The 14,440-nt window shown below is 39.4% G+C and overlaps 1 protein-coding gene across 1 annotated transcript in view; it reads right to left on the reverse strand.

Moving 5' to 3' along the window:
* Positions 1 to 14,440, reverse strand: part of LOC117171159 (voltage-dependent T-type calcium channel subunit alpha-1H-like) — a 1,009,801-nt gene that overhangs the window by 283,224 nt on the left and 712,137 nt on the right. The window contains exons 14-16 of the mRNA XM_033358216.1: positions 11,076 to 11,365; positions 8,125 to 8,276; positions 828 to 1,031 (exon numbers count right to left, since the gene is read on the reverse strand). Coding sequence (XP_033214107.1) covers positions 828 to 1,031; positions 8,125 to 8,276; positions 11,076 to 11,365 — 646 coding nt within the window. The remainder of the gene's footprint in view (positions 1 to 827; positions 1,032 to 8,124; positions 8,277 to 11,075; positions 11,366 to 14,440) is intronic.

Here is a 14,440-nt window from a genome sequence, read left to right on the forward strand (position 1 = left end):
AGTATAAGAAAAATTTTGTCTAGAAGATAAAAAATGAAATTAGAAAAATCGACATTTTTTTCGATGTTTGCATTAAAATAAAAATGAAATAAACAAAAAAATGAAAAATCTACTGGCACCATTTTCTGAAAAATTTAGTTCTGAATTTTTCAAAAAAAAATATTCTAAAATCGGTGCATAATTGCGTTCTCAATGTCATTTTGAACCTCGTTTTCCGATTTCACCCCACTGTGCTGCGGTAGTCTTGCCTGCATAATTAGGGCGACCTCTGGACGAGCTTCCGCCTCCGAGGGAGTCGGGACCAAGGTAACCTCCTCTCCTGTACCTGATTTGAACCGATCGTGGGGGAGATAGCCAGGCTCTCCTGCTACCCACGCGACACTTTAGCGCGCCACCGACTATATGTATACGCCCGTAACCCGAGGTCCCTTTCATTCTGTTTCCAGTGTGCGACTCAAGGGTAACTCCTGGACCTCTGATCCGGACGACGCGTCCGCATTATTATTTATTCGAAATATACAGTATATTTCGAATAAATAATAATCACACATAAAGATGGCAACAATTACCCGACACTAATATTTAGCTCATAATTAGACATGTATACTTATAGGAAAATAGACACATTTCTCTAAATAATATCTCAACTGCTGTTCGTTTTATTGTAAGGCCTGCCTTAACTCCGAACCTTGGAATGACTGTAGCCTGCAGCGGGACAACGCGGAGGTGGTGCAAAACGAATCGTTACAAATATATGTGTCAATGTTAGGTTAATCTTTTTGAATAATGATTTTTTCTTATTATATCATAAAACGTGTAAAACTTACCTAAATATGAATATAAAGAGTACCAACAGTGAAAAGAATACTGCTACATTATCCATTGTTCGCAGCATTACAAAAAGTTGACGACGTAAGTTTGGCATAAAACGAACGAGTTTCAGTATCCTTAGCAGTCTGAAGGTACGCAGCACACTCAGACCAGAACTGCCACCACGTTCTTCAACGAAGGCTTGACACAACTCTATAACACTACAAAATTTATCCCTTTACTATATTTTCCTAAACCATACAACTACGCACATAAAAACATACTGAATAAACAAATTACTTTATTTCGTCAAACTTCGGTGACCGAATTAGAGGCAAATGTATAAATATTTGAATAAACATAATTACAATTTGTATAGCAAAGTATTCTGAAACTACTCCGGAATTACCATTAATTCTCTCAAACCTTGAATCTTAAACCTTTTTTTTTGAGTGAATCAAAAAGCTAAACACCTTGTATGGAAAATGTTTCAAGCTGTACTTAAACCCTAAAAATATATTTGAATTACATACACACTTAAAACTCACTTCTTGCTCATTCAAAAAAATCTATTCCATGCATACGCACTTTAAAAAATAAAAAATAAACTCATAAATGAAAACAATAAATCAATTGAATTTGGAAAATATGGATCTATACTCCCATGGTGCCTAAAAGAATAGCTGAGTAATTTGGCCTTTGGGGATACTACACGAAATTATGATTTGCCCCTTACTATGTAGCCAAGAAAGTGCCAACGATAGTATTATATAAAATTGTTTTACTAGATATCTAAAATCATTTAAAGGGTTTACTATTTCTAATAGGTTGTTTGAATAGTGTATGAGCATGTCTCGGACGCTACTGTTCAGCGTGGTGATTTGATTATTGCTTGTCATGCGAGAACTTGTCACCACGGGCGTAAGGGGTAGTATTTTTCTTGTGGTGTCTCTATTAACTTGACTGGGCAGTATTTAGCTTTCTCTAGTTCGTTCCACTCTTACCATGTTTGACGTGCTAGATTATTCAAAGTGACATTGATTATTGGTTAGAGGTGTGACCCGTGAACTTGAGTATCATAATGATAACTCTAATATACAGTGTTCCAACTTGCTACTAAGTGATTTTCGAAGAAAGTTTAATGATTAGCGACAAAACTTTTCTCCCTGGCTGCCCCACATCACCCTTCAAAAATTTCCTAATATTTTTTGGTGTTTGAAGCCGGATTGTAGGTTTGCGGGTGAGCATAGCCACATGACTAATGACTGAATGACGAACTGCTTTGTTCAAATGTTACTGAGCCAGACTGTTCTAAGAACACATTATAAGGACTTGTTAATTAGTGGCTCTCGGGATACAGTTACTTCGAGACGCTTCCTTGTAATATGAGGAATAATATGGGGATTATCGATATTAAATGATTCTATGATTATTTTGACTAGGTTATTATTAATTCTATACATAAAGAATTTAAACCTTTCGTTTATCCTTTAATTTCATGTACTGCACTTGTGTGCTTATGTCCCAAGCTGGGATTGTATTGTGATGCCCCGTGCTGGCATTGTGTAGGTATGCCTCGAACTTGGTCTTTATTTTGATTACATGTGCTTGAATTGTATTTTGATGACAGAATTATCATCTGTCTGTGCCCAGCCAGATGGCCATGAAGAAAATTCCAAAGCATACATCTGGTTGTGCACAGGTAGATGTTATATAATGTGCCTGCAGCCTATGGCTATGACGCTGAGAATGCGGCGCATCTTGAATGAATGAAAAATTAACATTGGAACACTTTAAAACATGGAAGGGATGAATTTTTCATTCTCAACAATAAAGAATTCCACCCTTGAGGAACGTCATTGGGAGAAACTCTATTCCGCATGAGTAGATTTAATTGTCTTTTTCGTTCCACTAAGCTCACACTGTGAAGTCCCTTTATGGATTCGCTTCGAGAATGATTTTAAATGAGCTAAACCTTTCTGAACCTCTATGTAATCTTGAAGTAGAAATTCTCTTGATTGATGCAGTTTCACACACCAATATATAATTCGTAAGATGTTTTGGGTGCTCTATTCACGAGAGCACGTATGCCACGTGTATCGCGTAGTTATCTTGCACTCCTGGATAAACTGGCTTATAGCTTTTGTAGGGGTTACGTTTCAGACACTTGATCATTCTTGACAGGCATCAACGATACTGATTTATTAGAATTGAGGCACGTTTGGACCAATGGGAGTTGTCTAAGTTTTTAAACTGGTGTAATCTCTGCAAACATTATTTTCTTGCGAACACTTGCGTCGATCAGCGTTGTGGTTCAGTGAATCTTCTGATCAACTTTTGAATTATTTCGGTCATTTTCGCTCGAATCTACAACCCGCGTATGGTGATGTAATAATGACATCTTTCTAATTATTTTATTTAATAGTTCAACTGCTTGTCTGGGGATTTGACCGTCTTTTTGGGAGTGTTCCTTTTATTGAAGATTAATTGATGAATCCTTCGCTTATGCGGTTTCATTAATTATCTCCCTGCATCTTCCCTCATACTAGAACATCTCGATCTTTATGCTATCAAGTTTTGGCTTCTAATAACTTCATTGAATTTCAGTTCTTCTCATCGTTGCTGCCTGAACTTACAGCTCGGCTGCGATGATGTGGAAATTACTCGTCTATGAGTTGTTGTCGGGCCAACATGTAGTGAATCAGGTTCGAGGGATTTTATGTGTCTTGCATATCGTTGTTTCTCAATAAATTCTTGTTTCCAATGTTCCTAACTCCACGTATCACTTTGATGTACTAAATTATTTATTAAAGTAGTACACATGCCTTGACGTCTTACTTACAGGAAGTTCCCTGTGGTTGTCAGTCTCCAGAAGATTTCAAGTGTGGACATCTTGCGAGGAGCATTCTCATAGCGTTTGAGATCTCAGCACGTGTGTTGTATTCAGATTCATTGAGCGGATTAGCAGATTCTCAAGAAGACCTGAAAAGTGTTATTTTGATTTGAGATGTCTTACGTGCTGCTTATTCCAGCTTGATATCCTGCTGCGGATAAAAATAATCTCTTAATAATTAAGTGACCTTATGTGCAGATTGATGCTTCACGGAGTGTGGGGGCAACTGTTAATTTCTATTATATGCCTAGACGTACACTTTATTATTGCCCGCCGCTCGAGGACTTGCAACAACGGGAATAGAATGGTAGTGGTTTTTGTTTCGTGGCTTGTTCAGATCGGCTGGGTGGTATCCAGCTTTCACTTGTCAGTTACGCTACGACTTTTGTCAGGGACACTTTTGATTTATTTTCTGAGACTACGTTCGACCTACTAGATTAGTCAACTTGATATTAATTATAGGTTAGAGTTTCAGCTCACAAATTGAAGTAGCGTAATGTTAACTCTCACATTAAGTGTTCTTAACTTTAAATTTAGTGATTCTTGAACAGTTTTTGGATTGGGCTCGATCTTTCAGAGGAGGCTATTGGCCGTCCCTTCCGGGGCCCACATTTGGGCTCAGTTTACAAAACTGTTAATTTTTGTATGCGATATGGATGAATCAACTAAAGGATTGGAACTTGGATCGTAGTAGGATTAGATCTACTTTTTCCTTCGCAATTTTATCATCTTTGTTTAAGACCTTTAGGCGACAGTCTGTTTCTTCATCGCTGGCGCATGTCATCCATTATTAATTTATTAACAATATGCGAAAGTTCAGATAGAATTATTGTTCTTTGTCTCTCGTATATATAAACTATATATTATTATCGGCAATTCAACAAATAAACTAGTAAGACAGCTAAAAGTCTATGTTACACATCCACAATTTGCCTACTAAATAGATAAATATTTATTTTTCGGCCTGCTGGCCTTAAAAAATTGCTTCATGCAGCAATACCTCTATGCTCATCCCACTCCTTTCCACCTATTCGCACTCGTCTGACCAGTACTCAGCTTTTCCATCCCCTTTCCCGTATAGTCTACACATTCCCTTCTCTCTAGAAAGGCAGAACCTATTATAATCCTCCATACAACCGCATCTCAGTCTCCCTATAAGTTCCTGACTTCCTTGCTCTCCTTTCTCATACAAATATTGCGCTCTTTCCCTTGGCATAATCCGCACGTAGTTCCCGCTAAACTTTAACTCTCTTATTAACTCCTTTCCTTCTGCCTTCTCTTTCTTCATGCCATTCTCTTGAACCAACTCATATACCTTCCTGCCTTCTTCGTGCATTCTTCTCACTTCATTCATCTGCAATCCATTCGTTTTAAATACCTCTTACTTTCCACCTTCATCTTTGCACCACTTCGTCTGTTTTTTTGCTGCTACCAACACTCGCTTACCAGCTTGCTTCCCCCCTTCCAGAAACTTTTTCTTGTATTTACACGCATGACTCCCTGTTATAATCCCTAAACTCGTTCTTCCCGTCTCCCTCCCAACAATATATTTCGGCGTGTTCCTTGTCAACCCCAGTGTCCACTTTACATGCCTCTCCTGTATCCAATTTATCTCCTCACTTACCTTCCATCCCCAAACCTCCACTCCGTAAAATAAAACACTCATCACTATGCAATCACACAATTTCATTCTCCTTACAAAATCATTTGCGAACCTCTTCCCCAGGCTCCACACCTACCTTATCACCACATTTGCCGTTCTCACCCTCTCTTTTATATGACCATCCACTCCCCCATTCCTTCGAAGCAAGAAGCCCTGGTACACAAACTCTTACACCTCCTGTTGCGTTTTTCCCTTCCACTTCCACTCCTATCTCTTATCTCTCCCACCTCCTTTTCTGAACACCATAACCTTCGACTTGTCCGCATTTAACTCTAACCTATTTTTGTCCAAGTATTGTCTCAATCTCTTCATGATCTCCTTTAAAGCCACTTTGCTCTTTGCCATCAGCAGTATGTCAGCTGCATATGCGAGTGACTATATCCTGACTACTCCTACCCTAACCACACCTACCACTCCGGCCGCTAGCTTACTTTCGATATCTGCTATTAAAATGGCAAAAAGCTTTGGGATAAGCAGGCACACTGGCCTCAACCCCCTATCCATCCATAATCCCTTAGAGATTCCCTCCCCTCCTCTCGCCCTTTCTTGCGCCTTCTCATATACCTCCCTTACCCTCTCGATCAGGTCCCTCTTCACTTCCCTCTCTTCCATTGCCTTTCACAACCTCCCCTACCCACAGAAGGGAACGCGCCCTTTATATCTACAAAAAACGCTTACACTTTGGCACCCTCTTTTGTTTAGATCTCTATCCACCACGTGCTGCAAGATGTAAATATTGTCAATAGCACTCCTCCCTCTATAATGTTCCTGACTGTCCCCATCCCCTTTCTTATACAATGGGACGATCAACCTCTCCCTCCACCCTCTTGGGAGCCTCTCCACCTCCATACTTTTTGCACTGCCCGCTTCAGCCTCTGCCTTACCTCTTATCTGACAAACAGCCACGCTTCGTTCTATACCCTGTCCAACCCTGCTGACTGAGATTTTTTCAACTTCCTTATTTGCTTCTCTGTCTCCTCGTCATTCAGCTCCTCTCCATCTACCTTCCTCTTTCTTTGAATACCCTCATCTCTCTTTCATGTATCTGACCCTTGACATTAATCCTTAAAAAATTGTCTCGATTCTTCGCTCTCTATCTTTTCACTTATTCTCACCCTACTTCGGCTTCACCATTCCTTTCTTCTTCTTTCTAAGTACCTTGCTTTGCACAAAACCTTTAACTTTATCTTTTAGATCCTCCCATATATCGGTCATCGACTCTCTCGTCCATAAAACCCTCTTCCCTTACGACCCTTTCTCCCCACATACGTGTATTCATCCTCTTTGTCCCCTTTTGCCATACCATTCACCACCGCCCACCGTCTATCCTCCATCCAGGCTTTTAGAATCCCCCCTCTTTATTTATTATCTTATCCTTTGATTCTCTTTCGAAGTGCTCCCCTTCACGGTACAGGCCCTCTTCCCGCCCGATTCCCGCATTAAATTTCACTCTTCCTTTCCTCTTTACTTTGACCGCCTCCAGTAGCCTCCACTTATACTCCCTTAGCAATTTTCAATCTACTCTATCCTATTCCTTTCTCTCTACCCACGTCTCTACAAGTCCAATCATATTAAAATCCTGAATATGCCTCCAGAAATCCTCGTCTTTCTTCTTTACCCCTACTTCCCCCGAAATAAGTTCCACTGCAATTCTTTCAATACCTGCTTCATCGCGTCCCATACCCACATTTTCTCGTCTAATTTTATTTCCCGATATCATTCACCGCTCTCCCTTCGCTCCTCTCCTTCCTAGCCCAGTCATTTAGCATTGTCTGCACATCCCTTTCCTTCCTCGTCAAACTCCCTTTAGCATTGTCTGCACATCCCTTTCCTTCCTCCGTCGCTATCCCTCTTTCCTTTTTATTATACTCTTCACCTTCTCCCAAATATCTTGCTTCTCGCCCTCCCCATGTCAACTGCTTCCATTCCCGACCTGCCCTCCATCTTCTTTAGCCATTTTTCCGCCCTTTCTCTCATCTCTTACCCTCTGATCTCGCCCATCAGCTCCTCGATAGCCTCATCCGCCTGCCCCTCCATTTTAGGGGTGGGGGTAACCTACGTGTTCGCACGCTATTTTTAAAGGGACGCTCTAGCGCGCTTTTCTCCGGACTCTCTTTGCTTTCTCTTTTCCTCTTAAATAGATCCTCCCCCTCACTTGCACTGGACGCTTTCTCCCTTGCCTGATCGCTTTCTTTGATCCGATTCTTCCCCCTTCCTGACGCGCCACGCGACACCGGGCCACACACTGCTAGCTATCGCGTCTTTCTGAAAATTTCCTCTCCGTCTAATTCCTTACCAGAACTGCCAGTACTCTTGCTGCCCACTTCCCGCTCTTTCGCCGGTAACTGTAACCTACCCATACACACAACTACACACCCTAACATGCCCAAACTACCCTGTAACCCCAACTACAATGTAAATTAATAATTTTCCCAATGTACCCCTCACAACCGTACTCACCTCCTAGACTGCCACCCTCACACTCCACTCACACCTCCCATACAAACTTCGTAAAAACTTCTCACCGTCTTTCACTGCATCCTTTCTCACTACCGTCATATTAAAAAGTTAAGAACAGTCTTTGAAAGATCATCTTTACACAGTGTAAAACAGAAATATACTGTATCGATCCATGTTAAAACCTAAATTTCAAATAATTAACGACCTTTAAGTGGGATTGAAATTTTAATTTGTGAAGAACCACGGCGTTTACATCGAGTGTTTATTAAACCAGGAGTTATAAGGAAAAATACTGTACCTCAAAACAACAACAATCCCATCGAACACATTAAAGCCATTACTTATGTATCCAAAGGGTCCATCAGCTATAATCTTAAGTAACATTTCTGCAGCAAACACTGCTGAAAATGCAATGTTGCTTATTTCAACCAGTACGGTTAACTCCTCAGGCTGAAAATTTTACATTAATTATTATGAAATTTTACCTCATGAAAAGAAGTATTAATAGCATATATTAGGGTCACCAGATGGGTCTCGTGAAAAATCAGCCAATATCAGTCTGCACTCTCTCCACTACATCATGCATGAAAGCATTTCATGCAGTACAACAGTGTGAAGGGTAAAAAATCAGCACATTTGTTAACGAATCATTGCACCTGGTAGCCCTAGTATATAATATGAAAAGTACTGAAAAAAGCTTACTTATTTCCAAAAAGGCATCAAAGAGTAATTTTGACCAATTATTGGGTGCTCTGTATCTTTGTTTAATTGCAACTACCTGTTATTGTCTGACAAGGTGATAATTCTTCATTGACGAAAAGATATATACGTGGGTGACGTACTCTTAGCGGCGGATGATGTTAGCACAGCCCAAGAAGAGCGCAGGCAGGTATGCCTGTTATGCCAAGGGCATTTTATGACACCCGTTGACCGATTGCCTACGCTTTCAGGCCCAATTATCATTGAAGATGAGTCGTATCACGAAACGAACGGCATTCTCGGAGAGAGCTTGCATATTCGATCCACTGGGATGGCTAGACCCAGTCATCGTGGAGGCTAAGGTATTCATGAAGAGTCTATGGGCTCTCAAGGTATGTTGCGATAAACAACTTCCAGCTGAGTACGTCACAAATTGGACGAAGTTAAAAAATTAGCTAACTGGTCTCTCCACTCTAGCTATTCCTCGTTGGCTAGTCTCTACGTCTGGTAGCTTCTGTGAACTTATCAATTTCGGAGATGCGTTTGAGAAAGCAAAAGGAGTCAAGAATATGTATTCTTATATGAAAATAACTATATCTGCAATAAAGTTTCAGAAATTCAGCGCATTCTTCCAGAGGTGGTTTGGTATCACGTCCCTAGCGTATATAATCCTACGGACTGCGCATCCCTATTTTCTGCTTGCAGTTCGTTGATCTGCTTTGCAGAAAAAAGTTCAAACGGCCGGCTTTTCATGCGATGGCATTTAATCTTAAGATGGAAGTAACTGGATTAGGAGGAGAGATGCTCGTACACCTTGCCTAAGGACTCGCCAATTACGACCTTCATTGTCAGGAAGGGAGATAAGTTAATTTTCCCAGAAGGTTTTAAAATAACCTCGTCCCTCTTAAGAGGAAGTATTGGACCCTTTTATGTTGTATAGCTATGGTTATGACTAAGTAGGCTTAATCTCGATGCGGGCGACCAAAGGGAGAGGTCATAAGGCATATAAAGAGTATGTAGTTATCTTCGTGTGCTTGCCACTTGAGCCATACATTTAGAGACTGTATCCGACTACACTGCTAACGGTTTCATCGCTGCGTGTAACAGGTTTTTAGCTCGAACAGGCGTCAGATACACTCTTTACAGTCACAATGTAACCAACTTCGTAGGTGCTGATCAACAGCTGCGCCAACTATTTTCGCAGGCATCAGCTGTATCTGAAAATGTCGCTCGTTACCTTGCGAACAACCATGCGAAGAGGGAATTTAATCCACATGCCGCTCCATACTTTTCAGGATTATGGGAAGCAACGGTACGATAAGTGAAATATTATCTCCGCCGTGTGATTGAAGATACTACGCTAACTTTCGAGTTCATTGATAATGTTCATAATTAAATGTAAGGTTTACACCTAGAGAGCGTTAGGAAGTTTTAACTCAGATGTACCAAACCTTTTATAAAAGATGGTCGTCGAAGTACTTACATGCGTTGCAAGCTTTCTGTGAATGGTAGAAGCCGAACCCACCGGGCACAAGCGGAGACCTAGTATTGGTTTTGCAGGAGGAAATACTTTCTACTCAGTGGCCTCTGGTTTAAGTGATTCAAGTACAAGCATGTTCTAGTCACGCTCGCTCAGCAACTCTGAATACGGAAACTGGTCTCTTACGAAGAAAAATTGTGAAAGTTGTTTCGCTACCAGTTTCTGTTTCAATATATAAAGATGCTGCACTATTAACAACTTAACAGGATGGGTGCACCGTTCCAGTTACAAGGTGTACAGTTCTTTTTTCAGTGATTCGGGAAGAAATCACGAAGGCGGGCGGAAATTGTGAACATTTCTCCTCTTTTCATAGTTCTAGTTTTATTTTTCCTATCGCTCTCATGCGTGATCTCGGATTGCGTACGTACCTATTCTCTCTACTTACTCCTTTAAGGGATTGAGTACCTGGATGGAAGGGCGGACAGTTTAGTAATGCTGAATGCATGGTACGAGTCACTCCCTATGTACGAACGTAATCCTTCCGTGTATTTTCGTTACTGAATATATTTCTTTCTAATAACCAGTAATAATAATAACCGCGCCACCTGCTTTTGCAATAATTACTATTAGTAATTTGAAGTATTCTTCTTTCACCTTCGTAAATTGCCACAATAAACATTGCTTAAGAGAAAAACGTATTAGTTCGAGTATCAAACACTAGATTGGCCAGGTTCCGGCACTTGGCCGGCTTAGCCGGAATTTTTTTAATGCTATTGAAGGTACGAATAAAAACATGGTTGCTTTTCTAAAATAATTAAATTTCGATAGATTTCTACATGCTTGCGCGGTTGTGGGGCCAAGGTGTTGTAATTCCTACCTGTCTGATTGGGCCATGTAGATGTACATCATATATGTAACCAAATACAAAACATTTTGCTGTCCTAAAATACTCACGATTTTTTTTCATGAACTTCCGCACTATCATAATATACAAGTCTCACCCGCACACGAAGTGAAAATTGAAAGTCATTTTTGTAATGTTTGGAAGATGAAAAAATAATTATATATACCTGATTATGATATTCAATACCCATGCTTAGGGTGTTAACGAGAATTGCTAGAAGAATTCCTTGTTGAAATATTCTGTGATCTACAAATCTCCTTATCCACTGGCGTGAATAATGAAATATGCTCACGAATCCATTCCCAATAACTTTTAAGATTCGCCCAGATGGTAGCTTACGCCATTTTAAACGTTGGTCTGGCCATTTTTTTTCATTGTTAAAATAATTACAGCATGAGCAATTGTTTATATCCTTAAACGATCGTGCTTCGTTCATGATATGTTGCTTCGTTATACCTATCAAAACCAAAATCATTAAGATTATTATATATGTATTAAGAAACTTATTGTTCAACTCAAGGCCAAAGTCAGAATTATTATTATTTATAATTTTCATACTTGTATCATATTTTATCAATCATATGAGTCATATAAAATAAGAATTCATCTTAATATCGAAGTTAATGGAACAGTTAGACGCAATTATTTCATTTCCAAATTTTCTGAACGCCCTCCACATATACTAGGATAAGTAGCACATCCAGATTTGGACTTCTGATAATACTCATTGTAAGTGCATCCTAATTTTTATTGGGTTCTATCAGTCACGGTGGCTAAGGCGATATATGTGAGGCTCACGAGAAACAGCTAATTCGAAAATGTTTTTTTTCAGTTCATTGTACAAAGTTCCTCATGTGTCCCTCTAGATGGAATCTCCATTTTCATTCTATGTGATATTTCTTATTAATAAACAATGCAGGGAAAGTATTATTTTTTATGTATTATATTTTATGTACATGTAAAAAACTTATGTAAGCTGGAAATGTGGTATGTAAGCAGCCGGTTCAAAATCTGCTACTGGTCGGCGGGCCGTGGCGACATAGGAGTGGCCAGGTTCTATTGGGCCCTGTTAGAGGTTGCTTAAATACTTACTGTTTTATCACGTTCAAAAATAGTCACGGCATAAAGGTGAGCGGTCTGGCGTCGAGGAAGTGAACCGGCATTAGGGACTCCATGTCGTCTGGGTCGCCTGTGAACGGCGTGAGGGGCCTGCATTTTAAGTTTCTCTCGACGTTCAGAAGCTGCATAGAGAACTCGTCGAACGTAAGCATGCGGTTAACAGCGAGTCGTCTCAGATGGGATTTCGCGGACTTATGGCCCACCTATACAATTCTGCTAAAGTAGGGAGCTCAGGGAAGAATAAAGTGCCAGATGATTCCCTGCTGGGCAAGGTTACCCTCGAAGATGCCCCAACTCATCTCCGCGGCGCGTAGTTCTTTATAGAAAATGCCTATTTTGGGCATGGTTCAATAATCAGAGTTTCGAGCAATGATTAAAAATATGACAAATATCCAGAAATGTGGAAATATTTTATTTATCGAGAGAACAAATAACAATGCGTTCAAAACAACTTCCTTTCTGTCTCGACGACATTACAGTGCCTTGTAATATCTAGCTTTATCATTTTCACGAACATTGTTTGACACGCTCTACTATATCTAAACCAGCAGGACATAAATATAAAGTGGCAAAGGGCCTGATGAAACCTTTAATTTGAAAGCAACATCTAAACTTGTCAAACGTGTATTTTGATCTGTATTTCCAAAGTTAACTAATGAAATAAAATAGAATAATGAGCTATATCACCATCTCGTACTGCATCAGAGGACATTATTCTTGGTTCCATTCTTATTAAAAAATCGAAAAACCCACTAAAACAAGCTTTGATAAATTGGAAAGAGCTATGGTTGAAAAATGATCTAATCCTTCAGGAGACACTGGAATACGACTTCAGAAAAGGCGGCCCGAATGAGAGAAGAAATATTAAATTGGACAGTGGAAATGCTGTTAGAAAAGATTATGGTGGAAGATGAGCAATTAATTCTTCCTTATGAAGAACAACCTGCTCGCCTGCATAAGCTTGCCGAGAAAGTTCCGAATTCTTATTCTGATGAATACGAACCTACAAAAGAAATTTTAGAAGAAGGTTTTTAGAAGGAAGGATGATCTTCAATCGATAAATACGCTGCCATTGATTCCTTATGCCACGATCGATACGCAAAAGCCCGAACAGATTGCATGCAGGTAAAATCTTGCTTCTATTTTTATTTATTATATTATTTCATTTTTGTTAAATATTTTTCTTTTGAGAGCGTCTGAACCCAATTTTTTTTGGGAAATTTGTGTATCTGTACGTGTGTGTACGGTTGTATGATTAAGCAAGAATTAGAATTGTTAGAAAGTTTACACTATAGTTTATTAATGTATCTAAATGCTTTGAGATCCGCCCAAGCCGAAAATCAAGTTTTGGTGATAGCGTCCGTGTAGTTTATGGTTTTATCCATCGGAAATGCTATAAAAATATCGAATGTTTCTTTATTGCGCAATGAGATGACATATATGTGCAAACAGAAAAAAATAAGAATACAAGCCCTTCAAAATATTAAGACATAGGTAATAAGGTTTAACAAAAGAATTGTAGCTTTTTAAAATACCTTTACGAGAAAAAGTTTTCAAGAACAATTATATCTATTAAAAAGTTCCACAAAATATCGTGTTTCATTTATTTACGTAATTTCATCAATTTCAAATTTCCATTTACATGTCTAATTTCTGAATTCTATTTCTTATTTTTGCACACATATATTCTTGCAATTTCTTCCATATTGCATAATTGTACTTAGATTTTATACATAAAATTTATGATGTCTGATGACCATTTTGGATTGAAACTATACAATTTATGTAATAAAGAATACATATTTTTGAAAAAAATTAAAACTTGTTTAATCGATCACCCTCATGAAAATTTCACTTTTGCCTAGTAGGTCCCTTTTCTCGGATCGCGACACACAAACGTGCGTGTGTTGTGTGTGTACTGCCAAGCCAATTTTTGTTTAAGACCACAGCCCAGGTGGTAGGGAAGCGAGGATAAGAGGTAACTGATGGATTAGTTGAGTCCTAAGAATCCTTAGATCTTGTCTGCAACCCGAAACAGACGGTGAAAAAAAGAACGAACAAGCGATGGTGGACTTAAGATGAGCTCCAGGGTAGCGATCTCCTCCAGGGAACAGGTTATCACTTAGCTTCCCAAACTAAATACTTATTGAAAAAAGCATAGGCCAATCACAACGTTTTTTTAAATGGCACCTTATGTCTAAAGGGCGACAAGTCGCTTGTCAAATATGGCGACTCCAAAGAAAGAAACATATATAAATTTATTTTTGTCCGACTCCATTTGAAAACGCACCATTGCATGCATTTGAAACAGGTATAATGCAGCCGCTTATAGTCTTGTGAGCTTCGCACAAGCGCGCTCCGCCGAGGCCTCAGATTAATCGTTTAATAGTTATGACAGAAGAAAGCAGATCA

Source organism: Belonocnema kinseyi, chromosome 4 (assembly GCF_010883055.1).
Source record: "Belonocnema kinseyi isolate 2016_QV_RU_SX_M_011 chromosome 4, B_treatae_v1, whole genome shotgun sequence".
Taxonomy (NCBI): Eukaryota; Metazoa; Arthropoda; class Insecta; order Hymenoptera; family Cynipidae; genus Belonocnema; species Belonocnema kinseyi.